This window comes from Gouania willdenowi, chromosome 17 (assembly GCF_900634775.1).
Source record: "Gouania willdenowi chromosome 17, fGouWil2.1, whole genome shotgun sequence".
Classification (NCBI taxonomy): Eukaryota; Metazoa; Chordata; class Actinopteri; order Blenniiformes; family Gobiesocidae; genus Gouania; species Gouania willdenowi.
The window spans coordinates 27,521,683-27,549,590 of NC_041060.1; the positions used below are offsets into that span (position 1 = coordinate 27,521,683).

The 27,908-nt window shown below is 38.1% G+C and overlaps 1 protein-coding gene across 2 annotated transcripts; it reads right to left on the reverse strand.

Moving 5' to 3' along the window:
• Positions 1-4,007: 4,007 nt before the first annotated feature.
• Positions 4,008-27,650, reverse strand: rc3h1b (ring finger and CCCH-type domains 1b). Of its 2 annotated transcripts, none has more exons than XM_028472252.1 (20): positions 27,479-27,650; positions 25,650-26,060; positions 23,353-23,473; positions 20,958-21,197; positions 20,682-20,857; positions 20,404-20,604; positions 20,140-20,272; positions 19,838-19,956; positions 16,595-16,707; positions 16,246-16,491; positions 15,950-16,161; positions 15,421-15,827; positions 14,139-14,297; positions 13,902-14,057; positions 13,600-13,825; positions 13,151-13,241; positions 12,649-12,736; positions 12,167-12,355; positions 9,146-9,249; positions 4,008-7,317 (listed from the first exon to the last, which is right to left on the reverse strand). In XM_028472252.1, exons 2-20 carry the CDS (start codon positions 25,878-25,880, stop codon positions 7,158-7,160), a joined length of 3,372 nt encoding a protein of 1,123 aa, XP_028328053.1. In that variant the 5' UTR covers positions 25,881-26,060; positions 27,479-27,650; the 3' UTR covers positions 4,008-7,157. The 2 variants fall into 2 exon arrangements, with proteins under 2 accessions (XP_028328053.1, XP_028328052.1); XM_028472251.1 differs by having other exon boundaries at positions 13,151-13,244.
• Between the last annotated feature and the right edge of the window lie 258 nt (positions 27,651-27,908).

Genomic DNA, 27,908 nt, shown 5'->3' on the forward strand with positions numbered 1-27,908 from the left:
TAATCCCACCAGATGCAAGGACGAGCTATGGAAGCCTGGTACAAACGGGGAACTCTGCTCATAGATGGAGAGGAGCAGGAAAAGGAAAAGTACAGATGACTCTAAGATGAGTCAGAGCTGTCGTCCCGTCTCGACCTCTTCGTCCCAGGCTCACAGTGACTGTCAGAGTCGGACCATGAAGGATGATCTACATACCTGACCGTAGAGTCACTACTGTAGCACCTCTTCCTGGAAACAATGCGTCTAAGTGGTGACTCCTGGGAATACTTACCTTCATCCTCAGATGAGGCTGAGGAAGCAGAATCATCAGGGGTCTCCCAGCCAGGAGACACCTTGTAGATGTAGAACACAACTCCCTCAGGAAGGTCCTCCTCAGTTTCTTCTGGGTCTTCTGGTGCATCCTGGTCTTCTGGTGTTTCCAAACCCATAAGTTCTGCCCAGCCCAGGACCCAAAACGGAGGTCCAGCCCTGCCAGGGAAAAAACCTAAAATAAACAAGTAATTGAATGAATAAAGAAATAGGTTAGTAAACATTTTCATTTCAACACTTTATGAATATCTAATCTCTAAAGCTCTTTTTAAACTGAAACTTAATTCAACATTCCTTTAGTTGTATATTTAAACTATTCTACAGTCTCACTCCACATACAGAAACACCAAAGTTTTTTCTTTAATTGATCATTGCATTTAAATCCTCATCTCTTTCACTAAGTCATTGTATTTTAAATATTACCGAGTTGTGCTTCACCATTGGGGAATAAAGAAGCACATAACAGTGTGGTGAGTGAGCCATGTAGACTATAGACCTATCTGGAAGGTCCAGGTGGGCACAGTGGGGTGGTGGGCCTTTGGGGTTGCATTGGGGGGGGGTGGCTGGGGACTTGTATTGCGATGCCGGTCTTTATTGATCTTGTAGCTCAGGGTCCACCCACCTGCCTGGTCTTGAGGATCCACGGTGGCGCTATGGTTCTCAATAGCAGCTCTGACATGCACATCTGTTGCTGATGCACTGGCTGCTGAACTTTCCCCAACTCCCTCTCCCGTGCCCCTTCCCCCCAGATGTATTGTAGCCAACTGGTAGTTTACAGTAATTTACACATGGAAGGACTATTGAACAGTTGAGTATGTGCAGTAAGTTATGAGCCAAAACATGCTAAGTGTTATTAAATCTTGCAATGCGTTTTGAAATGCATAATGTGTGAATAAAATAATAATCAAATAGGAGAAAAAATAAGCCATTTAAACTTATACATTAAGAAACTAACCAAACAGATTAAACATCCCCAGCATTATTAGAATGAATCAAAGAAATATTCAACCACAAACAAGGCAAACAGCATCAATGGTAACTACATTTCACCGAGTCTAAAAAATTAAAATAAAAAATAAAAAAACAAACGTCTCAGGCCCCAAACCTGATTTAAAGAAATACAGACACAAACCTGACGATTGTAAATGATCCCATGTTTAGTGCTAATGATTAAAGTAGGCCTATCAGATAAGAATCATTAAACATGACTTTTTACCCTGTGCCATGCGTGGGCCCGTGGCTCCTCCTGGTCTTTACGTAGGGTGACCATACGTCCACTTTTACGTCAGGTTTTGGCGCATAAAGTTAAGTATAATCCGCAGGTTTCCTACGGACAGTGAACGTATCACTGTGATTCATTTAATTTACCGTAACTCTGCTAATAATTGCTCTATCGGGACAATTCTAACAGTTTTTGAACCCTCAGAAGTTGCTCTTTGGGGCCATTTTGGTGTCATTACGGTGATTTTACTTTTACTTTTAAGTGTGAGGGAGTCCATTTAAGAGACCAAAGATCAGATCCAATTACGGGGCGAAAATAGAGCAACAAGGACGAAAAGAGAGCAAATAACTGCGGATTTTACTGCGTCATGTACTGCGGTAACGCCATCCAGGTTTCCCATTACCTTGTTTGTGGTATCAGAGCTTGAAAATAATGCTGCGCCTTTATTTTAGCATGAACGGTAAAGGCTTGTTGGGGACGGTGCTGGATTCAGGAACAACTCGTTAAACTCATCAATACGTTTCACTGTTGTATAGAATACCATCATGTTTTTGTGTGTTTAGTTTTCGATTTCAACTTTACTGTTGTAAAAAAAAAAAAAAAAAATCAGTTTATTATAATTTGTTTTTGTTTCTTTTTTTTAAGGATCTTTAAAATAATTAATATAGATCTAGGCAGCAAAGGGTCCAACATTAAAAAAAAAAACACTATATACATATATATAATTAAAGAGAGAATGTCAAGACAAACACCGAAGTGTTATAGAGGACAGTTTTGTGAATTTTTACTGTGTAATTGTATTATTTTAGGGTAAAACTGACCAAAAATGCCCACTTAGAATAATACTTTTAATGTTCAAAAATTAAATAAAATCAAAGAGAATGTCAAGACAAGCAAACACTACAGTGTTATAGGGGAACAGTGTCCTCTATTTTTGATCAGTTTTAACCTTAGATAATATGTATCTTATATTATGTATTTACACAGACGAATACGTTGTTTTTTTTTTTTAATTTTAATACACAGTGAACAGCTTCACATTTCTACCATGGTTTTATTCACAGACAAATAATTCTCACATTATAAATATTTTTTTATAACAAGTCACATAACCTAACTATCTCCAAGTTATGCAGTGTACAGACAGAAAGCTATTGAAATGTATGAGATCAAACATTTGTATCTTTTGTACTAATCGGTTAAACCAGGGGTTTTCAACCACTGTGCTGTGGCACACTTGTGTGTAGTGAGAGATCGTCAGGTGTGCCGTGGGAAATTATTTAATTTCACCTAATTGTTCTAAAAAAACATTTTTATGTTTTAACTAACTATTGTTGTCTGCAACTATACCATTGTGCTACCATGATCCCCTACTCGTCTCAAAGTGCACAGACTGTAGCTCCTGACCACGGCTACTATCACCCTTCCTGTTCTAGTCTCTAGACAGTGGGTTCTCAACTGGTCTCACTCTGGGACCCACATTTAGCCATTAAATCACGACCCACTTTTTTATTTTTTAGAATTCAAACAACCAAATTTAGTTTTTCAAAAATAGCTGTTGAAAACACATGTATAATGTTCAGGGTTCCTGCGAATCCTTAAAAGGCATTAAATGAATGAATCTAAAAATCAGGCCTTAATTGTTATTAAAATGTCTTAAATCAATGTTTCAAAAGTCTTACATTTTAACAACCTGAGAAAAGACTAAAAAAAAAAAAAATGATACATTTGTTATGATTGACAATTGCTTGCAGCTTTGAGCTTAAAGATTATGGGCTAAAACACTGCAACAATTTGTGTTAAATTGTTCATTAAAATGGACAAAGATTGTATGTATTTACTGATACTGAGGAAATTGTTGTGTAGATATAAAGATATTAAGATCAGAGGTGACATGCAACAAAGTACAAATACTTCATTACTGTACTGTCATTTTTTCTGGTATCTGCACTTTACTTGAGTATTTATTTTTTGGTGACTTTTTACATTTACTCCTTACTTTTTAAACAAATGTCTGTACTTTCTATTCCTTACATTTTGAAAATGAGCTCGTTACTTTCAAAACTTTCGAAAATGACGTCACGACAAAAAGACGCACAATTTTGGTAGTTTGAGCTTTTTTCTGTTAGGTCCCTTAGTTTTATGATTTACATTTTCAAGTTTAAAAAAATTAACATAATTTACATAAACCTGCTCTGGGTTTAATTGAGTATTTGCATTGTTTTTTAATCTATAATGAGTGCTAAATTCTCCAGGCGTTCATAAAGGGTAACAGATTTTAAAAAGAAAGATATTGATCTATGTTATCTTTGAAAGTTTGGTTTCCTAATTGATTTCTGCTGTTTTGGCCACGATGACAAGTAAACTAAGAGTGTCTGTTGTATTTAAAAGCAGGACTTGCCTAATTGGTGCTTCATTGTTGTTCATTTGTTAACATGGGTGCCAACATAAATGAGTAAATCAATGACACAACTCATCAGTTAGCAATATCATTTTAATCATTCCCCCTCAGCTTAGAATCACTGTATAAGTTACGTTTTTTTCTCAATTTCACAGGTTTTTTTTTTTCCCCTCTCTTCAAACTTCCAGTTTGACCTCCCGCTCGAATCAAACAAAAAAAAATAACAAAAAAAAAGCAGATTGTATTATACAAAAATGCAAACCAATTTTCACACAGTGAATTCTCTTACAAAGTCATAAAATGGCGTATAATGGCTACATCCACATCGGAGGAAGATAATTCTAGACATTCCTTAATGGAGTATAATATACATATAAAAACTTTATTTTCTTGTTGGAATCAAACCTGTACCTTAATTTAAGAGATATTTTACAGGAAGGGGGGAGGGGGGGGAATCATAAAAAAGCCATTTGTGATCCTTAAACAGCAGTAACAGAGTTAAGTGGTCTGGAGGTGTGTGTGTGTGGTGGTGGTGGTGGTGGTGCTGGGGGGGGGCATTGGGCAGCATTTCCTCTCTGTACCAAACAAACTAAAGCAATTGGAGAATACTCATCTTTAAACTGGCCTTTCTATTTTTACATGTTTATTCAGATCTGCAGTGAGCCAAAATCTGTGTGGGAATATGAATCTCAGATAAAAAAAATAGTTGATTCATAACTTTAGCCCCATTCCTCATATTGAATTGAATGACAAAAGCTTGGCCAGTTTCTTGGTAAAATAAAGAAAAAATCTCAAGAAATCTTAACTGGTCTGCTGTAAGTTTTAGAAATGACGAGTAGAGGATAATGCACCTGAAACGCTCTGCGTGGAGCAGAAATACAGGACTATTGAAGGCTAACTGTTGGTATTGGTGTGTGTGTGTGTTTGGGGGGTGGGGTGGGTGGGGGGTGTGATCCAAAACCTCAACACTTTTTCTAAAATTTCAACACCATCAGCTGGTACAGCACACTTTGAGGGTTCAGGGGGGAAAAAGAAAAACAACTCAAGCCAGGGTACATTTTCTACAATACAATCTAGCACACACACAAAAACATCGCCATACATACATTTTTCCCAAAAGTCGCAAATTTTGTCTTCGTCGGAAGCATAGTCTATAAAGAAGTCTTTGTTTGAACACAAAAGATTAAGTGAACACACATTGATGCACACAGAAGTCCTTCATCTGGGAAAGGATAAAGACTGTGTTGGCAACCAGTGGACAGAAAAAAAACATACAAACAAAAAAATACATTTAGCTGATTCTAAGTAAAGATCATTTAATATAAATGCTGAGCGAGTAGAATAAGAGGTGGCACGTTAATAGTGCTTTAGTATATTAATGTATGTATACATACTCATATGTATAAGTGAGTTGTGTACCTAAACAAATGGAGCAAAAGGAGCAGGCAGAGGCTTGAAGTGTGCTTGGGAGGGAAAGACCAAACCAAAAAAAGATTCACCTGACACATCTGAATACACCTCAATCCAACAACCATGATGTCAGAATTAGCTGACTCATCAGATATCAGGAATGCATCAAACTGCCAGTTAGTGTTTACTCCCCCGTTTTGACCAATAGAGGAGCTTGATGTTTGACTCTCTTTGAACCGTTACAAGTCCTCACTGAAAGTGTTGCCAATTAGGCTGAATCTTTACAGAAGGCAAAGAGCTCAATGATGAGCATCAGCAGTAAACAATTTGTATGACTGAGTGAGCGCAACAACAGCAGGAATAATGGTGATGTTGACAGCGAGTTTAAAAACAAATGATAGCGTTGAATTAAATTCCTGTTATATTTACCGTTGATTCCTCGAAGATGATCAGCTTTTCAATCAAATTGTTACATTTGCAGTTTTTAGGTTTGTTTCCTCATCATCGTCATTGGGTCTAAAAGCACCAACTGCAGTTCTGTAAACCCTAAACCGGTGAACCTCACCACCCAAAATCGTAACGATTTAAAGCACGACAAAAATTAAACGAGAGATTAAAGAAAAGACACAAAGGGAAAGGCAACTTCATAGAAGTTAGGAGAACAAATGACAAGATAATCCCAATGGGGAGGCTTTTTGTGTGGCCAGATGAGACTCTCTGAGGAGGAAAAATAATAATCACGTTCACCAATGCTTATTCTGACAGTAAAGAATCATCTGTGCACCTGGTCACCTGACTACACGAGGAGTGACAAATGGACTCTCTCGTAATCGCTCCCAAACTATAAACTGTATCCAAATATGTCAAAGGTCACAGTGATCGGCCAGGACTGAGGGCGACACACTTGGGGAGCGCAGGTCAATGCTAACCACATCGGGGTCATATCTTATCCAAGACCAAGAGAAGCACAGTTGCCCTTATAGAAAACCAGGAAAGCTCATTATCAAAAAGACTTATAGCAATCCTTAAAACAGAATGCTTGGGTGAAATATAATATATACTGCTTTCAAGTATGAAACAGACATGTTTGTAAAATACAATTTAAAAGAAGGAAAAAAAAAAAAAAAAGACACCTCTCATGGCAGGTGCGTAAGTGCATTTGGTGCAACACTTTCTTTCTAAACACCACCTACTGTAAGTCCACTTTGGCTGAATACAGGTGGACTAAAGTATATCTTTTTATTTTCCTCCTCAGAAATCCACATCTTGGCAACGTTTTTTTACGATTTTGGGTGTGAGTACCCGGCGACGCATTATTAGCATTTACCTATGTTCACTGTTTGAATGATTGGATTGTGAGAGCAGCTCCATGCACTCGGACGTCTCCTCGTGCGTGTCAAACCGTATAGTTACACCCAAAGTGTCACTACACATGACTTCCACACAGAGTTGGAAAACACTTGCCTACGAATGGATATTTAAAGCAGGAGAATGGATGCCCCTTTTTTAAGTTAGAAAAACACTGTCATCACCACCATTATTTCCTGTTGCCATTATATTTATGGCAAGCAATCTTATTTCTAATCCCAGTACAAAAAACAAACAAAAACAAAACAACACTCACAAGAAATGTTATATGCCCTGGTTTCCAGGCAAGGAAAGTCATAAAAAAAAAAAAAAAAAACTCATTCACAGAACAAAAAGAGAGAAAAAAAAAATCACGGCAGATACTGCTCATCTTCTAAATAGAATGGGTGTATGAGTGCCTGTGCATGCTTTTCAAACGAGCATCATATGAGTGTGTGTGTGTACTTCCTAAGAACAGGAATGAACAACGCCATTCTTCTGAGCCATATCTGAGCCAGTGGGGCCCGTGTCAGTGCACAGACTCAACGCAGACGTCTTGCTGCTCAGTGAAAGCACGGACCCTCCCACTGCACTGTCCTGCAGACTGGTGGAGCCATTTGACACCTCGCTGTGGAACAACAGGTGAATGAAGAAAAAGAAAAAGAAATATTTATAACAAGAACCCAATAAAAACAAATGTCATGCCTTATGGCAGGGGTGTCAAACTCATTTTAGTTCAGGGGCCAAATATGAAGCAGTTTGATCTAAAGTGGGCCACAGATTTTATGCAGGAAAATGAGTCATTTCTACATTATGTAGCCTAGCTTACACTTCTACTAGAGCTGCAAACTAAATTATTTTCATAATCGATTAATCGGTCAATAAATGAATCGATTGATATTTTTAAAAGAAACCACATTTTTAATTTCAGCCTCTTTATTCATCCCATTGTGAATGTAGTGGCAGGTCACTCTAAAGGCTCAAACATACTCAGACGGATCCCACGCACAACGGACTTTGCGCGGACTGTCCGCTCAACACTTGTGCATCCACACACAAACACTCGTGCGCCCACACACACACACACACACACACACTCGTGCGCCCACACACACACAAACTCGTCCGTGCACACTAGGGATGTAACGATTAATCGTAAGGCAGTTAAAAATCGATTCATAGGTATCAAGGTTCACATCGATGCTGTGAAAATTGAATCGCAGTACTTTTTTTTACCAGCAGAGGGCGCTATCCAGAATTCATGGCTGCGGGCGAAATCTGCTAATACTTTCTTTCTGGCCACCTTCTACTCTTAAACATATTCAGAAATGATTCCTTACCCCTTTAGCACCAAAAGAATATCTGTAATATTAAGTGAATATCTGTAAAAGTCACGTTTTTCTATTAACCCTGTCTGCTAGCATAGCATCTCTTCTTCACTGCACTTAGCTGCATGCCAACCGACCACTGGGTTACCATCGCCCTCTGCTGGTTCAAACAAATATCTGACGCAAATACAGTGTCCAATTGTTAAGTCACAAAATACATTTTCAGTTGCACTTTTAAAAAGAAAAATAACTATTATGCAGTTTTGTATTGTTTACTATGGAACCAGAATTTAAATGAAAAGGCTTCTTCATTTGTATTATTCCTTTATTTATTTCATTCAAGATTTATTTTTAGTTAAATTGCATTGTTTGAATAGTTCAAGGGATTCTTTTGACAATGAAAAATAAAAGGAAAATAGTACAGTATTTTCTTTTTCCCCCAAAAAAATAAAGGAATATTTTTCAGTCATTTAAGTACAGTCCCATTTTGTAAAATGAATAGTGAGAGAATCGTATCGTGAACCCAGTATCGTGAATCGAATCGTATCGGGAGTTGAGTGAATCATTACATCCCTAATGCACACACACAAACACTCGTGCGTGCACACACACAAACACTCGTGTACCCACACACACAAACACTCGTGCACCCACACACACAAACACTCGTGCGTGCAGGCAAAGCTCTGCAGGTAAAGCAAATGGCTCTGCATCACAGTTTTCACAGACTTATCGATTCATTGTTGCAGGCTTAACTTAAGTATACAATACAAAATATGTAAGAAACCAACAATGTCTAAGCAATAAGTGATAGATATCAGTCCCAACAGGATCTTCACTTTACATTTTCTAAGTTTTGCGACCAATCTTTATCTAATTAAAGGAAATTAATTAAAGGATTTTGTAAGAATGTTGAGGTTTTTTTTTTTTACATTTTAACATTAAAAATGACTGCCATCATGCTATATAAGCACTGGGAATAATGAGTTTCATTTACATAATGGTTCAGGTTTTCTCTGTAATTTTTTAACTTTCTCCCGTGGGCCAGACTGGATACTCCAAAGGGCCTGATTTTGGCCCCCAGGCCATGAGTTTGACATATATGAGTTATGGTGTGTTTGTACCCACCCAAGTGCCAGGGAAATCTCTTCCAGTTGACTCTTGTGCTCTAGCTGTCCGTTCTCTGTAGGTTTCATCTTGTATTGTTGAACATCGAGGGCGACCTGGTTTTCCTGGTGAAATATGGTTGGAAGATAGTGCTAGCATGAGTCTACTTATAGAACTAATACAAAAAAGTCACATCTGAGTAATCAACCAAAATATGCGTTATATAACTGGGTCAATTTGGTTCGTCAAGATCAGGGGTGTCAAACTAATTTTAGTTCAGGGCCTAAAAACCTAGCAGTTTGTCTAAAGAGGGCCACAGATGGGAAAACGTGTCACTCAATCATTGTGCATAGTTTGCAGTTCCACATGTAAATAAATGATAAAATATGTACAGCACTGATAATATCAAAGGGTGACAGATATCAGTACCTGTAGGATCTTCACCTTTAATTCATTTGATTTTGTGACACATCTTTATGTAATTTGGGGAACGTTTGTGGAATAATTTGAAGAAAATGGCAGGATTTGGGAAAAATTGAGAGCTCTTTAAACAATTTGAGAATAAAAATGAGATGAAATAATATGAGTTTCATTCAATTTGTGTATACATTTGGAGATGTCAAGCTGAGATATCTCAAACTGAATTAGTTGGTAATTTACACCAGTGTTTTTCAAATTGGGGTATGTGTACCCCTAGGGGTACGCAATGGCACAAAAGGGGGTACTTGAGAGACAGAGAGTGGAAAATTAACAAATAAAAGGTCAGTCGAAATGATAAACTATAGAAATAAATCTATTCAGGAGCCACTAAATCAGTGATTTTCATCCTTGGGGTCAGGACCCCATGTTGGATATCCTGGAGTGTAAATGGGGTAGCCTAAAATTTCTGAAAAATTAAAATACATTTTTTAAATTATTATTATTTTTTTTTTAAATGAAAACAAAACATTCTTTAACAACTATTTTTCTATACTTTCACTTTGTGAAATATAAATCTACTTCCACTAAAATGCAGTTTAGAACTAATCTGAGCTCAAACATAATTAAAACGTTCTTTGGGGTGACCAGACATTGTTGATATCAAAATGGGGTCAAAATCTAAAAAAGGTTAGGAACCACTGCACTAAATACTGTTTCTTTCCACTTACTTACAAATTGAGATTCTTTCAAATTAGTGTTATCACTCGTTCATTCCATCATCATGCTCTATTGTTCATTTTAAAGAGTAACTAAACCCCAAGCCAACTTTTTTCTGCTAAATGCAGATGTATTTGGGTATTAACTAGTACTGTTGATTAATCAGAGTCCCACTCTTCACATTTTAGTAAAAGTATTTTCATTTTCAGTTTTTAGCTGTAAATGTCTGATATACTAGCCTCTAAGATTTGAACTCCAGCTATTATAACTGAATTTTGCTATCGGCTGAAACGGATTCTTTAAGATTCCCCTGCGTCATCAACTTTCACCATTAGTCCCGCCTCTCCTATGAAAACTGAAAGGAGGATTGAAATTGATCGACAGCCTAAAAGAGGAAGTCTAACGCTGTGTGCGTTCCTGCGGTGATGTTTTTGACTCTGTGCTTCTAGAAAAAGCTGTGTTGTGTGTGAGCGCGGACGTTGTGTACGTCTAATCGTTATGTGCGTGAGGTGGTGGGTGAGCCAGGCCGTTTCGCTGTGTGTGTGTGTGTGTGTGTGTGTGTGTGTGTGTGTGTGTGTGTGTGTGTGTGTGGGTGTGTGTGTGTGTGTGTGTGTGTGTGTGTGTGTAGACACATCATTGTGTGTATCACTGTTTCTCTCTGCGAACAGCGGTGTGGGCTGGCAGAGTGGGCGTGTCTTACTGCTACATCAGTAATGCCCATAATCAAGAATTTCCATCCTAGTGGCAGCTCAGCAAAAAGCAGGGGTTTAGTTACTCTTTAAATTGTTTTCTATAAGCAAAATATTGTAGTCGGACAGAGGGGGTACTTGGATTCAGAAATGAGAAAAAGGGGTACCTGGGCCAAAAAAGTTTAAGAACCTCTGATTTACACAATGATTCATGGTTTCTCTGACTTTTTTTGCTTTCTGCTGCAGGCCGAATTGGATGCTCTAAAGGGCCGGATTTGGCCCCTATGCCTTGAGTTTGACACGGGTGGTCTAGATGTATGAAAGTAGTACATTGCATAAAGAAACGCAAAATGCGGCGTGTCCATATGTGAAAAGTGTAGACCCCTTCAAAGAAAAAACATGCACTGATTAGGTTTTTCCGCCAACCTTATCTTAATCTTTCGCGACACACTTAATGTATCTGTTAATAGAGGTTATAGATGAGTATAGAGACGGTGGATCTGCTTACATTTCAAACATACAAAGCAAAATATTCAGTAGCTTCCCACATTATGTATGTCAGAATCAGTGTTGGGGTGAATTATAATTGTAATTGTGTAATTTTAAAAATCTGTTGCTGTTGTAATCGTAATTAAATTATAATTGAGTTTGGAAAATTGACTTTGTAATTGTAATTTCTATGAAAATTGGATAAAAAAATGATAAATCAAAATTTAACACAAAACTGGGAAACTGTGATATAGTTCTACACATATGTAATTATTACAATAAGTTTCATATCAAGCTTTTCCATATTTAATTTTACCATTAAAAAAAACTTAAATAGAGGGGTAGACTGACAAAAAAAGGCCCAGACGCCCACACCGAAATAAACTAGATGATAGATATGTGTTTTTAGTATATCTTACAGCTGATTTAGGACTTGTTATCATAAGAGATTCTAACAGAAAGCTAACAAAATAGGAAAGTTAACTTTTATTAGGTTATTTATTTAAGGCTCAGTAATTGTGATCATTTGAAATTGAACTTTAGTAATTGAGAACATAATTGCAATTGAGAATGTAATTGTATGTGATTTTCTGAGAATAAAAAATAATTGTCAGTGTAATCATAATTGAATTGTAAGTGAACATGGGTAACTGAAAATGTAATTGTAACTGAAAATTGTAATTGACCCCTACCCTGGGTAGAATATCTTTATCTATTGTCATCCTACCAGAGCCATCTCTCGTGTCCTTTTGCCAATTTCTCTCTCCACTTGATGGAGCTCGAGGCTCAGCTGTTCGCTAGAGACAGATGTTGCACTTGCGCCCCCTGCTGGCCACTTGGGCTGCTGCTGCCGAGCAACAGGAACTTGGCTCTGGCCGGGCTGCACAGGTTGAACTGTGACTGCACTGCTCTCCCTCTGCAGGAATACATCAGGAAGTAGAGTATGTGATTTTGGACATTTCTAGCATCAAACCGGAACTTGTTTTTAATAAGAGATTTCCTTACCTTATATCATACATTTTGCATGCAATTCATATATTATGTAAAGGAATATGACTACTAAAAATTACTGTTCATAAATGCAATATATCTATAATGTATGTCAGGTCAACTTTTACATGTGGTAGATTATTAAATCAGAGTAATTAGGTGAAAAATATTTATTGCACTTCTGAGATAATTTTTTTTAGTAACAGTAACCATACACACCTCCATGCTGTGCATCTGGGTCTGCTGTGAGATCTGATGGTTTACCTGCTGCAGCTCCATCTTCAACTGTTCTCTGTCTGCCGACACGCTGGAAGTACAGTGAACAGAGGGAACAAAATGTAAACCTTCACAACAGCTTAGTTAAAAAAAACAAAAAATAAATAAATCTGTTGTCTAACATTTGTTCTGAAATCTTGAATATTTTTGCACCAGTTGCCAAACAATAATTGGCATGGTTTTTCTTTCGCCTACTTCACTGTTCAAGACTCAACGCATGCCAGGGTGAATGAAATGGTAAACACTGTATTTTGGGGAGCAAAGGGAGGCCTAGATGCTGAATACATAAACCAGGTGCACACTCAATGAAAGATGCTATTATTGCATCACAGGGGAAGGAATTCATAAATCCCTTCATATCATTTCTTATGACATGCAGGTCATAATGGATTCATTCAAACTTAATTTCTGAATTAATAAAAAAAAATTCAGCAATGGGACTCACCGTGCATTAAAATGTCCCCGAGAGGAAGAGGGAGTCGGATGGGATGAATAAGAAGCTCCACCCCATCCTACATGGCTGTCATACGTGTATTCTGCTGCCACATGGGGAAAAAAAAACAATAGTGTCACAACTACAGAAATTCCCATCTTTTCTTTTTTTTTTTTTTAAACCAGAAATGTATTACAACAAAACTTTAGGGCAACACAGAATTTACTTCAGAAATAACAATAAAAGCAAAATAAAATGTAATAGATTTATTAATCAGATCGCACCAACAATGGCAACTATATAGAGAATGTTTTTTGTTCACATTTTTCCTCATTAGAAACTTTCAAACCACAGAATAAACCGACTACCAGTGACTGTGTAAGATTCTTCACTTTAAAATGAGAAAAAAATGAGACTGTGTTTAGTTGTTTTAATAAGCAGTGGCGCTCATCATTGCCTACCTGGCATGGCCATGTGTTTGGAGCTTGGGGGATTCTGAGGAGTAGAGACCATGGCCTGCACTGGGCCAGTAGTCTGGTAGCCTGTCTTTGAGGTGCGGGAAATGGCACCGAAGCGTGACACTGTGGGCTGGGGACCAAACGGGATGATTGGGTCATCGTCCTTCACTTCTGCACCCCTTCGAGGAGCCTCCAATGAAGTCTCCCTTAAACCCTTAGACTCCACGTTCTGATGGAAGAAGAGGGAAAACAGGTGTTAACGATGAGTATTAGTCTATATTGCAGTAAAAACATTAAAAGCCTACCATCATCTCCATTGTGCCTGAAACCATAACATCTTTGGGTTTGGCATCTTTTGTGCCGATGTATGAGCCGATAGTCTCACACGACCAAGGAGAGTATTGTCCTGCATAGTCGGGCTCTCTGCATTTCACCAGTGTTTTAGAGCTCTCCTCGCCATACTAACAAGACAAAAAGTGTTGATAAATAACTACACACCTCTAAGAGCGCAACGACACAAAACTGAACCAAATATTACACACCTCAGGAGGATAGTCACTGGGGAAGGGATGTGAGAGAGTTGGTGAGGCAGCAAATGGTGGAGGAGAAATGACCTTCCTCTCTTCCAGCTGGGATAAAAGCTCTTGTCGACGTCGATGCAGGTAGTCCAAACTGGGCTGAGAACCAGTATATGACGGCCCCTAAGGCACACACACAAACACATAAATCATGCTCAACTTTCAACTATTACCTAGGTCAACGTTTTTCAACCTTGGGGTTGCCTTAAATGTCTAGTAAATGATTCAAAACACAAATTATATTTTGTGTTTTTTTAGATTATTATTCTTTTTCCAATTAAAACACCATCACGCAATCGCTCAACAACTGTATCATGTACTTTCACTTCCTCAAATATAAATCAAGTTAAAGAAAATGCAGTATAAAAATGAAGTAGTCATTAAATAATACAAATAAACAATATCTATGTCATTTTTATTCTTTTTCAAATTAAAACGCCATCACTGTATTTTATACTTTCACTTCCTCAAATATAAATCAAGTTTAGGAAAATACAGATAAAATTAAGTAGTAATGTATTAAATAATTAAAAAAATATATTTTTATTATTATTCTTTTTCAAAATAAAACACCATCTCTTAACAACTGTATTATATACTTTCACTTTCTCAAATATAAATCTAGTTTAAAAAAAATACAGTAGAAAATGAAATGATTAATAATTTTATGCTGGTTCTGCTGGAGATTCCTTCCTGTTAAAAGAAAAACTGTTAGAAGTGAGTTTTTTTCTTCTCACTGTTGCTTATGCTTGTTCATGTTGATTTGTTGGGTTTTTTCCTTTTGCCTTTTTATTACAAATTTTATATTTTGACAGCGTTTTGAGATGACTTTTGTTGTAATTAGTGCTATATCAATAAAGTTGAATTTAATAGTTCATTAAATAATAATTAAGTAACAGATATAATTTTTTTAAATTAAAACACCATGACACAATCTCAAACAATTGTATTCTATACTTTCATTTCCTCAAATATAAATCTAGTTAAAAAATACAGTATAAAAATATCTGAGCTAGTGCACCTCGTTACTTTAGTGCTACTCGTAACACACAAACATGATCAAAAAGTTAGGTTTCTTTTTGTTGTTTTTAAAGTCTCTGGGGTCTCTCAAAATGTGTGATATCAAAATAAGGTCATGACCTAAAAAAAGTTGGGAACTACTGACCTAGGTGAACAGTGATATATATATATATATATATATACATATATATGTGTGTGTGTGTGTGTGTGTATCAAAGATGCTCACCCTGACATAAGCTCTAATCTGTGGAGGGACACCTGGTGGGTAGTAGCCATCTGGTGGGTATCTGTCCCTCGCACTTGGCTCTGGGTGATACAGTGAGTTTGCCTGTCCTGCTGATGAAGGAGGAACATCCAAAGGTGCTGGGCTCATCCTGACAAGCCCCTCCCTCTGAGATTGGTAAGGCTGTGGAGGAGGTGGAGGGCCAGAGTAGGCCCCATGGCGGCCTCGGTCAAAGTGTGAAGGATGTGGGTAGGAGAATGGTGGACCCGAGTGAGGGGCCTGGTAAGCACGCTCTGGGGGACCATAACTAGAATACGGGTCCTGGTAAGGGGGTCCAGAATCACTAGGAGGAGGAGGGTTACGAATGTAATCCCGTGTGACATACTGAGGTGGCTGTTGGTACGGGTACCCTGAGAAATGAAATGTAGGTTATTTACAACTCATAATGTTTATATAAGAAAAAACACATTTCGACTTGTTTCTGATTCACATGTTACGTACTCGAGACACCATTTGTTCACTTGATTTTTACCTGTGGGATACTGTGGGTGGTCGTACTGAGAAGCAGAAGGAGGTGGGCGAGTGTCATAACACATTTCGGTAAGTTGTGGCTGGGGATACACAGGTGACCCTCTGGGTACCACAGACATGTGCTTAACCCCAGAGAGGTGATCTGTAGGCATTCTTGGGTGGGCCATAGCATGAGGTGGTAGAGGCATGCCAGGTTTGGGCACTGGGTCCAGACTGCAAGAACAATAGTTAAATCAATGTAGCAATCTGGTTTTTCTTAAGTTCTTTTAAAATAAAAAAAACAAAATGTTTACGCACATATCAGGAGGTGATCCGGGGCCGCTTGGACTCCCACTATCCATCTTGACAGGTTTACGCAGAAGCTCATATGTGACGGTGTCTGTGCCACGAGCAATGAGCTGGGGCAGAGAGGGAGCACCGCTCCCATTGGTGAGGGGTGAAGGTTTCCGGGACACTGCTACATCAAGAGGAAGGCCCTCATCAGACAATAGACCTCCAGAACCAGGGAGTCGAGCTGCCAGACGCTTATTCATCTTACGATATCTTGGGGGGGAGAGAACAGCATTATAATGCATCGAACAAACTTTTAGTTCCTTTTCAATGGACTTTTAGAGATGTAAGCGCTAATTATATTTCCTGAACTCACTTTTCCAATTCTTCCTGAGAGTGAGCAAAGGTGCAGCTGGCCCCCCGAGGACAGCCTCCTTTCTGCTTCATGTCACGACACATGTATGTCTTATACTTGCTGTGCTGTGGAGGCTTGAAGGAAACATAAAAAAAGCTTGAGTCAACAATCTAACTACACAATTTGGTTTAAAATGCCATTACATTGCTGATATACAATTTAATCATTCATTTCTGTACTCTTATTCTATTTTTGGATTAATTTTTATATAACTGCTGCACACAGAGCTGCTTTGCTCCAAGTGATCACAGTGTTCGGTCTTAAAGCTGTTACAAAATGCCACATGCCAAATCAACTGGGCAGACAGAGATAAGCATCTCTCTCTGCCAGTCCTGAACCATGGTCAACACCCTGCGGACTGGAAAACCTCAGCTGTCTCCCTGTGTTGATAGAATGACGAACAAAGATGGCTGAGGATTTGTAGATGAATTAAGCAAGTTGGAACAATAACCACAAAGTGAATCATGATAAGCAAACTTCTCTACGGTGGAGGGTGTGAACAGTCAAATGCTGTACATTTGCTCTGCACCTAGTCTGAATATAGACTTGCATAGCAAAACTCTGTATAAAACTTCTGTTTTTTTCAACATTGAGGGTTTCTGAGAGTTTAATGCATTCGTTTGGTTTGAGACTAGAGTGCAATTCCTCTTTAGATAAAATTAAGTGTGATACCCAGTTGCTCAAAAAATGAGTGTGAAACCAGTCAGTTATTGTGTGGTGTTAGAAAAGTAAGAATCAAATAATGTCAGTTACTAGAAATATGTGTTCATGTTAGTTTATTGTTTGTGATCCTAATGAAAAGCAGCTAAATATTTACGATATAAAAAGGCAAAAACAGAATAAAATACAAATACAATAATAACCAGAACTGCAAGCAGTTATGAAAGGGGGCGAAGGCTTCTCGCGCGACTCGGCCCACAGGTTTCGCGGAGCCCGTGGAAGTACGTCACAAAGGATGACGGACTTGTGGCGAGCGTCAGGACACAGGCCAACGTGCCATTTGCTGTGAACAGGTGGATATAAAGTTTTGAAAGATGTGACTTCAAGTGTGAAAGTTACAGGCCAAAATGTGTTTTCACCCATTTTAGCGCCACCTAGTGGTGCACTTTTTGGTATGGGTGATCTGTGTGCTCTTCTATAGTTACCCTGTAAATTTCACAGCCCTCAACATATTACTTCTGCTGAAATAAAGGTTTATTTATATGTTATGTAGTAATGAGCCATGCCCACTTTGAACAATCGCAATTAACTTCGAGATACGGTCCCAGGAACGTCCCAAGGTCATACCCACCTAATTTGGTAAAAATCGGTCTTGCCACTTATGAGATATACATTTCCCATATTTGCAGCGCCCCCCTAGTGGTGTAAATTATTAAAATTTTGCTTATACCCTTACAGTCACATGCCAACCAAGGATCTCAGATTTGGTTTTGTTAGCATTTATTTTGACCAAGATATGCAACAGTTATGCATTTTCATAGCGAGCTAGAAAAATTTACTCAGTAATTATTCACGCATATTTTGAGCCAACAAAATTATTTTATCAACTTTAGATCAGGTTCAACTGAAGACCCTACCAGCCAAGTTTTATGCCGATTAGACAAAACCCCAAGGAGTAATTCGAAAAAGTAGGTTTTTGATGTGTAAAGACTTACAAAAAGCATTATGCCGTGGGAGTGGGTGTGGCCAATGTCAGAAGATGTGACTCTATATAGGGAACTATGGAATATGAAGTTTTTGAAGATGTGAATTAAAATGTGAAAGTTAGAGGCCAAAATGTGTTTGCAATTATAGCGCCACCTAGTGGCGCAATTTTTGGTATGGGTGGTCTGTGTGGTCTTCTATATCTACCCTGTAAATTTTACAGCCCTCAACATAATAATTCAGCTGAAATAAATGTTTATATGTTATGATGTCGTAAGCCACGCCCAATTTGACCAATCGCGAATAAATTTGAGACATGGCCTCAGGAAGGACCCAAGATCATACCCACCAAATCAGGTAAAAATTGGTCTTTCCATTTAAAATGTATAAATATTCCTTATTTACAGCGCACCCTAGTGACCCACATTATTCAAATTTGCAGTGTACCCCCACAGTCACATGCCAACCAAGGATCTCAGATTTGGTGTTAGCATTTATTTTGACCGAGATATGTACCAGTTCGCATTTTCATAGCGAGCTAGAAATAGAAAACTTTACTCGTTAATAATTTGCGCATATTTTGCCCGAACAAAATTATTTTGATAACTTTAGATCAAGTCCAACTGAAGACTCTATGTGCCAAGTTTCACGCTGATTGGGCAAGTGGGAGTTTGAAAAAGTAGGTTTTCCAGTTTTTGCGATTTTGCTCAGAGAAAAGTTTAGGCGGAAATGGGCGGGGCCTAGCCCAGGTGATTCAGTGCTATTCAAGGAATCTGTGGATATGAAGTTTTTGAATGTGTAACAAACAATGTGGGAGTTATTGGCCAAAACGCAATGACTTTGGTTATAGCGCCACCTGCTGGCGGACAATTTTTGCGTCCAAGGTATGCGTGGTGGTCTGGACCCACCCCCAAAGGGCATCCCTTTACTTTGTACGGTTTAGCCTGCAGCACCACTTTTACCGGGGAAAACATAATAAATATAATAATAATAAAAATCCTAGCACCGCTGGTCCTAGGAACCGCGTATGCTTACATACGCAGTTCCCTGGCACCGCGGGCTTGGCCCCCTAAAGACGGTAAATGAACAATACATATCTCGATCTCACATGTACAACAGGGTTTTTAGTGTTTTTTTTATATACATGCACATTTGAGTTAGAGTTCCTCAGTTTTTTAGGCAGGTTTATTCTATAGTTGAGATCATCTAAATACGACTGTTTTGTAGTAAATTATTTCTAGGCTGATTAATGACTAAGAAGCACACCTCATAAAATGTGTGTTTAGTTTACGTGTCAATATTTTCAAACAATAAAGCTGGTTTACCGAACAGTATTTTTTTCTTTTAAAATAATAGATTGTAATTGTACAGTATTTTGTCTTGAGAATAGGCCAAGACAAGGCGCAATACATTTCTGTGTTCTAAATACAATTAAAAAAAATTTAAAAAATACCCAGACAAAAAAGCTAAAGTTAATCAACTACCTAGTGTTACAGAATGAAACTAGGGCTTTATCTGGAATAGGAAATCTTGTGGTAGCAACTATTCAAATTCACCAACCTGCTGAGGATCCGCTCCTTTTTTACTGTGATTCTGGATGAAGTCCACCAGACCATGTACCACCGTTTTCACGGCTACCAACCCCTTCTCGAGCTGTTCCCAAGTAGGAGGAGGAGCATCTAGAAAGAAAAATATGATCTCAAGTGGGTGATCCATGCAGGAATGCAATAACTGATCTCTGACCAAGAGATCCGCCAATACCTTCCTGGTTGTCCTCAATCAACAAGACAAACTGCCAGGTCAGTTTGATTTGTAGCTTATTTGCATCACTATGCAATCGGGTTTACTGTGCTGCTTCTTACCTGGACTGGGATCGATATTGGCCAAGAGTTCCAGGTGAGGTCGGAGCCTGTTGAGATTGGCAGGGTCACCTGTCCTCTGCAGCGCAATCGTTAGCTCCTGGACACTCTGAGCAAAGGATGCTGGGGTCTGCAGCTGCACAAAAGAAAATATTAATTCAAAAAAACTACTGTAAATACATGTCAAGCATTTAGTAAGCAGTTTTTATTTCTTTGTTTTTCATAGATTGTAAAAATGATTAGAGTTGGTTAAAAGCACAAAGATACCTTATCAATGATGGACTGCATGTGTGACTTATGAGACTGATCTCCATACAACAAGGATGACCACTGGTCGGGTGCAATGCGCAATCCACCCTCCATAGCAATCTGGACAATTTGAGAGTCATGCTCTCGTCGCAAAGCCTCGTATGTACGAAACTCCTCTTTCAGCTGCATCAGGGATGAATCCTCATCACGCTTTGTCACCTAAAAATCAAAGAATATGTATTCGCAAACACATCCAATGTAGTTCATTGTATTTTGCATTTCATAAGAAGCCATACCTTGAAGCAGGAGGCCCTGTAAAGAAGCTGCACCACATGGCCAATGCTTGTTTTAGAAGCCTGAGGAAAGCGTGGCTCGAGCCTCTGCACAACAAAAAGTACCAACACTTTCCTGGACAGGGCGGATCCATCTTCTAGTGCTAGTAGGACCAACTTTAGAGCTTCCTCTTGCATTGCTGGGAAAAAAAAATGCACAATTGAAAATACTTAAGAAAAGCAGATGACAAAAATAAAAAACTGAAAAGAACAACTGGAGCACAAGTAATTTTACGATACCTGGGCCGAGAAACTGACATCCTCGTGCACGAACGGCGGCCCACAAATTAGAGGAGAGCTGCTGTGGATTTTGGTGCTGCAAGATGAGTTCTGTAACTGTTCGCTCGCCCAGAGAACGAGCAGCTCTTGTGGCTCGAATACGGCCCTCTTCTTCCACCAACTGGCAGTGAACCAGAGTTACCAGTTTCCTCTGCATGGGTCGACTGAGCATGCTCTGCACCGTGCTGCTTAGACCTACACCTAGAAAGGACAGTTAAGAGATATTATCTACCATTGCACTGAAATGTCAAGAAACAAAAAAACTGTTTTCTATTCAAAACTATTCTTTCCTTTGGTGTACTTCCTAAACAAAAGAACATATTTTGCAAATCTACTGAATGCATCACAGTATGTACAGTAGGTGTGGAGGGAAAAAAATCGATTCAATCGAGATTCTAATCATCCACAATTTTTTTGGTTTTTTTTTAATAACAAGTCAAACAACACAAGTAGAAACAAAACAAAAAAAACAGACAAAGTACAGGACAAAAGCAGGTATACAACTTACTTCTGGAAGAAAGGGGCACCTGGCCTAAGCTTTTATTTAGGCAATTTTATTTATATGCAAGTTATTTGTTGTACAGTAAGTTTTTATTTGTTTAGCAAGAAAATTTTTTACCTTTTGTCTTAAGTTGGCTTTTGTGTGATTACATCATTGGAATTAGTTTATTTAAAATGATCTTATACAAACTGTGTTGTTTTGATGCCATCATTTGCCTAAACACTATGCATTGTATCAACTTTTGAATCGAGAATTGATTTTGAATCGCATCGTGACCCTAAGAATTGGAATCGAATCGAATCATGAGATGCCCAAAGATTCACACCCCTAACGTACAGTGACTTGTAGTTACTGGATGTAGCTCTGTTATCCTTTCAAGAATTTTGCTGTGGTTACGTGACTGGCCAGCATTTTCTACTTCTCAAAGTAACGTGCACCAAGGCTGGCTTTCAAAAAAGAAAAACTTCTGTTTTCAGACGACCTAGAGTACAACGCACAAACATAGCACAATATTCAAGGTAAGCATGTTCTTTTTAAAGAGGATCTAAGGTAAAACAAACCTCATTTTTCCAGCAGGTTAATTTTTTCTTCTTTTTTGAAATATGTTAAAGGGGGGGTTTGATGAAAAAAATCACTTTCTAATGGTTTTGCTACAGTGATATTCATCCCTTTAGCCACATTCAGAGGGCAAAAATTGAAAAAGTTCTGTTTCCTCCCTCCCTCCCTCGTCAAAAGTCAGCGCAAAATGGGAGAGTTCAATTTTGCCCAGCAGTTGACGTCACCTGCCGAAACTCCTCCTACTGACAATCCTCTCTCTCCTCCTAACATGGACATAGGAGGAGCTGCTGCTGCTCTGGTTCTGCAGCAACGCGCACACACTTTTCTGAATCAAAATCACAATAGCTGCTTAAATAGCCATGTGTTTTATTGTAATGTGCAGTTTTTTGGCTGAAAACAATAACAAGAGTGTGTGGATAGCAAAAGATAATCGCTAGTGATCACTGTTGTGTGTGGAGTCAGAGTCTACAGACGCGCCCATTCATGAATATGCATAAGTAGCGAATCAACCCATTATGACAATTGCTGTGTTTCAGAGGGATAAAACTCAAGAAAACAGGAGAGTTTGGGGGAAAAACCTCAAATACTATATTGTTGGGGTTCTTAGAACAAATGAAGATGGATGAAAAAAAAGCATCATACTGGACCTTTAAGGTTCCATTTATTCAGACAACTTAAATCTCCTGACATGTTTCGACTGCCAACATAAGGAAAACATCAAAGCATCTCCTTATCACTTTCATGTGTCCCTGAAACATATCCGCTGACCTAATTTCCTGTTAAAAAGTTGTCTAAATAAATGAAACCTGAGAAATCCTATATTAGCCTGCTGTACAGATATGCATGTCAATCAGGGTTGGGGTCAATTATAAATTGTAATCACATAATTATAATTGTAATTAATAATTATAAATCTAAATCTCATAGTTTACTGACAGTAAAAAGGCTCAGGCGCCACAAAGCATAAATACTGACACCAATATTTCCACAGATAAAGAATCTGAACAAGGTAACCAACAGATAAAAAACAAATTAGATGATAGATAATTGTTAATTGTGATTAATTGTAATTTAACCTTAGGAATTGAGAGCATAATTGTAATTTACTTTCAGGGGAAAAATAATTGTAATTTTAGTTGCAATTTTGGAAAAAATGTTTGTCACCATCATCGTAATTGAGTTGTAAATGAACATGGATAATTGAAGAATTTAACTTGACTCCAACCGCGATGTCACTGCTGCATGGTGTAAAGGGTATGTGTGGAAAATGCATTGTTTTCTCTCATATCCAGGTACCTCTTGTGTTGCTGAGAGGTTTGAGGTAGAGGGCCAGCTCCTCCACACACTGCCTGGCCTCCTCATAATGCTGGGAGTCCTCTGGACTGGTAATCAAGGCAACGGGCTGAACCTTCGGGACCTGCAGCTCACAAAAGAGGAAAAAGTTATCCCATTAGTCTGAACAAAAAAAAGTGCTAAAAAGTCACAAATGAAAAACTTGGAGACTTATAGCAGCATTCAGTAGGGGTGTCCCGATCCGATATTGACATCGGTCCGATATCAGCGAAAAAGCAAATATCGGATTTTAACGGACAGCATCTAAAATCTTATATGATATATATTGGTTTTTTGGACTTATTTTTTTCAATATATTGTATTTCATTTTTTTATTTATTTTATTCAATCATAGAATATTCTTATTCTAAAAGGTTAATTATATGTAATCCATTGGTTTATAATAATGGGTCTGTTTTTTAATAATCAAGCCTTTTCTAACATTCCACACTACAAAATAAGTAATAAAAGTATGTATGATTCCTGCTGATATCGGCATCGGCCAATACTCAAGACTGCAATATCGATATCGCATTGGGAAAAAAAAGTTGTATCGGGACATCCCTAGCATTCAGTAAAACAAGCATTGTACAGAAGCATGGTTCTCACTATGCAAGCCTAATGTCTGACTCTTTTGTGTTATTTATGCTGCAAAACATCAAAGTAAGAATTAAGGCTGGGCTATATGAACCAAAACTCAGATAGTTTTTCTTAAAATGGCAATATACGATATTAATCTTGATCATTTTAATTCAAACGTAGTCTGACCATAAAGACAATTCAGGGTTAAATTTGCTGATGCAAAATGTAACACAGTCACATTTATTAACAAACATGTTTTTTCTGGCTTTTTCACCTATAATTATAAAGGACAGCATGTGTGAGTGAGTTCTTTAGTGTGGAAGGTCTGGGTTAGAATGTACTCAGAAATCCATCTAACTGAGCTTTTAATTCTGTTCTGAGAAGCAGTGAAAGCAGCGACTCCTAAAATAAGTATTTTAAAACAAAAAACATTATATATATATATATATATATATATATATATATATATATATAATTTCTATATGAAAGGCACAGAGTGACCCCTCCTGGACTTATCTTTCATTTTTTATTTGGTTCTCACTACTCATCTGCACTACTGTCCTAAGAGTCAGCCTCGAGTTGGACACTTAATGCACATTCTGACAATCGTTTGCACACGTTAATGACAATCACTCTTTCTACGTCTGTGTTCACCTATTGTTTGGACACTCAATGCTCACCTGCCATCACTTTATTTCTGCACCTTTTTAATGTTTTGACACCATAACGACAATCACTTTAATTTGCCCCCTTAATGTCGGCACTGACTGTTTAATGTCTGTTCTGGTATATTATATACGAAAGGGAGAGCGCGCAGCGGCTGTTTATTGTTTTCTGTTTACTTTTTACTGTTTATTTTTTGTGTTTATTGGTTACTGTTTATTGTACTTACTGTTATACTGTTTAATGTCTACGTTTTACTGTTTATTGTACTTATGTCTTGTGCCCTGCATGTCTTGTATACTGCTACTGGATGCTTTCAATTTCCCTCAGGATCAATAAAGTATCTATAGCTATCTATCTACCATCTTTCATAGCCAAAATAGAACACTCAATATATCTTGAAGCTAGTAGTAGGAATTTACAAAATATAAATCTTATTTTTAATCATGACTTACTGCATCTGCACTTAAAGAAGTCATTCAACATTTCAGGCATACTTCAGGCTGACGGTGAATGTGTTGTCTTTTTTTTTTTTTTTTTTTTACTTGTTTTTTAGCCAGTCGAGACCCAAGGAGATCAATTTACAAAAGTAATCTAGCCAAAAGTTTAGCAGCACAACTCATAAATCAATAAATTAAATTGGAAGAACATGTGTCTTATACAAATGAATGCCATTACAAAAAATTTCATTTCACAAGGAAACGTAGCCAATATGCCAATCATTAGCTGTGCCTCTCCCTCTTGTTCAAATACCACCTTGAAAAAAACAATGGCTTTATTTACCATTAGCGCCTGAAAGCTCCTGAAGTGTGACTCATAAAGAAATCCCCAGCTTTGTGCATCGTTAAAGGACTCGTGCATAAGCTACTAATAAAACCTAACTCTGATTACAGTAATCAAAACGAGAATAGTATCTTCACATGTTCCTTGATGATGCCAGTCAAAAAAGGCTTCACTAAGGAATTGTGAACTGGCATTTTTGTGTGTGACATCACATTACATAACAAAGGTCTTACCTGGCCTCCTACCAGCTGTAACAGTGCTGTGTTGACAGGTAGCTGCTCGATGTCTGTGCTAATGGCCGTCTGGTCAAAGGGACAGGCCTTACGGTGCAACTTATTCAGGCACATCTTGCAAACCGTGTGTCCACAGCCCAAGCTGATGGGTCGACGAACGGTCTCTTCAAATGTTTGCGTACAGATGGGGCACAGCAGGAACTCTGTCCATTGAGGTGCTTGCACTGGCATGGTTGTTTGTGGGGTGGGTGTGTGTAAGTGTAAATTAAACTTTAACACAGAAAAATAATAATTATATATAGTTATATATATGAAAGATTCCACTGGAATCAAGATTTTCTTCTTCCGAACACAAGCGTTCTTAAATATCCTCACACATTGTGGATTTTGGATCACATGACGTGATGAATACTGAAAGAAAAAGAAATGGGGGGGGGGGGGGGGGGGGGGGAGAAAAAAGGTTTTCATTTTTTTTTAAATAATTCCCAGATTTATAGTTTTTTACAGAGAGAAAATGTCTTTATGAAAGCAATTACAACGCAGTGACAATAAATGAATAAATGACACCACCGCAACAGCACACAGTCAATGGGCCATAATTGATCAACACATTAAACATATATACACAACATTAATAATACAGTTGCCCAGAGAAACGGTGCCATTATGAATTTATAATAGTGCAAAGCACAGAGGACAAACAAAAGCAGACAGTACAGTCAGGACACTAGAGACCCAGATAACAATTACAATTATGAGACAAATATTCAAGATTTTTTTTTTTTTCATTGAACTTAGGATAAATTTCAATGAAGTTCTAATGATATTAAAAACAGTGATCATTTCTATGGATCTATTGCTGATCCATAGTATTACAAGGGAGACTTGAACAGATCAAATAATGCTTTCTCAAACGCAAGTTATATAAATAAAATCGCTGATTATACTATCAACTAAAAAATATAATTTAAAAAGATACAAACGCATTGATTGGTGACACAATGGAAGAATAAGTGATGTATATAGAAGAAAACAACTACTGTGTGGCCTTCTTAGTGCAGCTCGGTGCTGCTATGACTGTGGACAAAGGGTAGAGACGGGCTAAGTGTCTGCGCTCTGTTACCAGCTGAGGAACTAACGTGTGATGAGAGATCTAAGTTAGCCTAACACTACACCCAAAGCAACAATGTGCCCCAATAATGTGTTTATACCTAGCTGTGGTCGTTTTGTATTATTGACTTTACTCTCGATATGAATCGATAGCAATTAGCAACAGTTAGCTTGCATTAAGCAATTAAAGCTATGGGTGGCTAGTTTGTTAGCCAAGCTGGCACTCAATCGTTAGCTTGTTATATGTTATTTGCTGTAATAAATGCTTCGAATAACCAAACGTGATCAACATCCGGAATGCAGTTACATTTCTTAATCAACGAGACTGCACGGAAAATGTCTTGAGATTATATAGAACTGCTTAAGGTAAACGATAGCTAGCAGGCTAAATACAGACAAACCATTTGGCTTGACATATTATGTAACGTTACCGTCCGAAGCAAACTGGTACACTGGTGCTATGAAATGAGGGTCATACTCTTCGAATCCTCTTAAATCTACTATAAAAAGTACGTAAGTTACATTGTGTGAGTGGAACTACAACAATAATCGGAAGGTTTAGCACAGCATGCTAACAACACTCCTCCCTGTGATAGCTGTTAGCATTTAGCAACAACTAAACATAGCTATGCGTCATTATTGTAACAAAAACTAAAGGTGAACCATTTGTTGGTGACTCCTCGTGCTAGAACTATGTGGTTAATGTCGACGTTACTCACTTATCCCAAAAGACTTGGAAGTTTTTTATCTCTCCTCAGGAAACTGTTGCCATTTCTTCTTGCCATGTCGACTGTGCAGCTTAGCTGCTGCCGATGTTTGGGAGGGTGTCAGCTCGACACAGAGCTAGCCGGTTACAGCTAGCTGGAGGAGCTGTGTGTGTACGTGCATGAACGTGTGTGCACGAGTGTGCGTGTACCTCTGCCAAGAGTGCCACCTGCTGGTAAGAGAGAGAATATAACATACAAATGCACAAAAGGACACAAAATACACATTGGTGATTTCATTAACCAAAATGACAATAATACACCAGATGACTCTAAAAACACGCAAAACATCAACAACACGGATTTAAAAAATGACTCTAAAAACATAGAAAACGACAGCAAAAACATTCTGACAGAAAAATACAAATTTGTTTCAAAAGTACAT

Bases quoted from the DNA above. Each gene is read 5' to 3' on its own strand.
- rc3h1b (XM_028472251.1), bottom strand. From the start codon at position 25,880: ATGCCAGTGCAAGCACCTCAATGGACAGAGTTCCTGCTGTGCCCCATC. The intron at 20,605-20,681 runs GTATGGCTTCTT...TTTGATTTTTAG, and splicing joins ACAGGGCCTCCTGCTTCAAG to GTGACAAAGCGTGATGAGGA. The intron at 15,828-15,949 runs GTAAAAATCAAG...TTCATTTCTCAG, and splicing joins CCACCCACAGTATCCCACAG to GGTACCCGTACCAACAGCCA.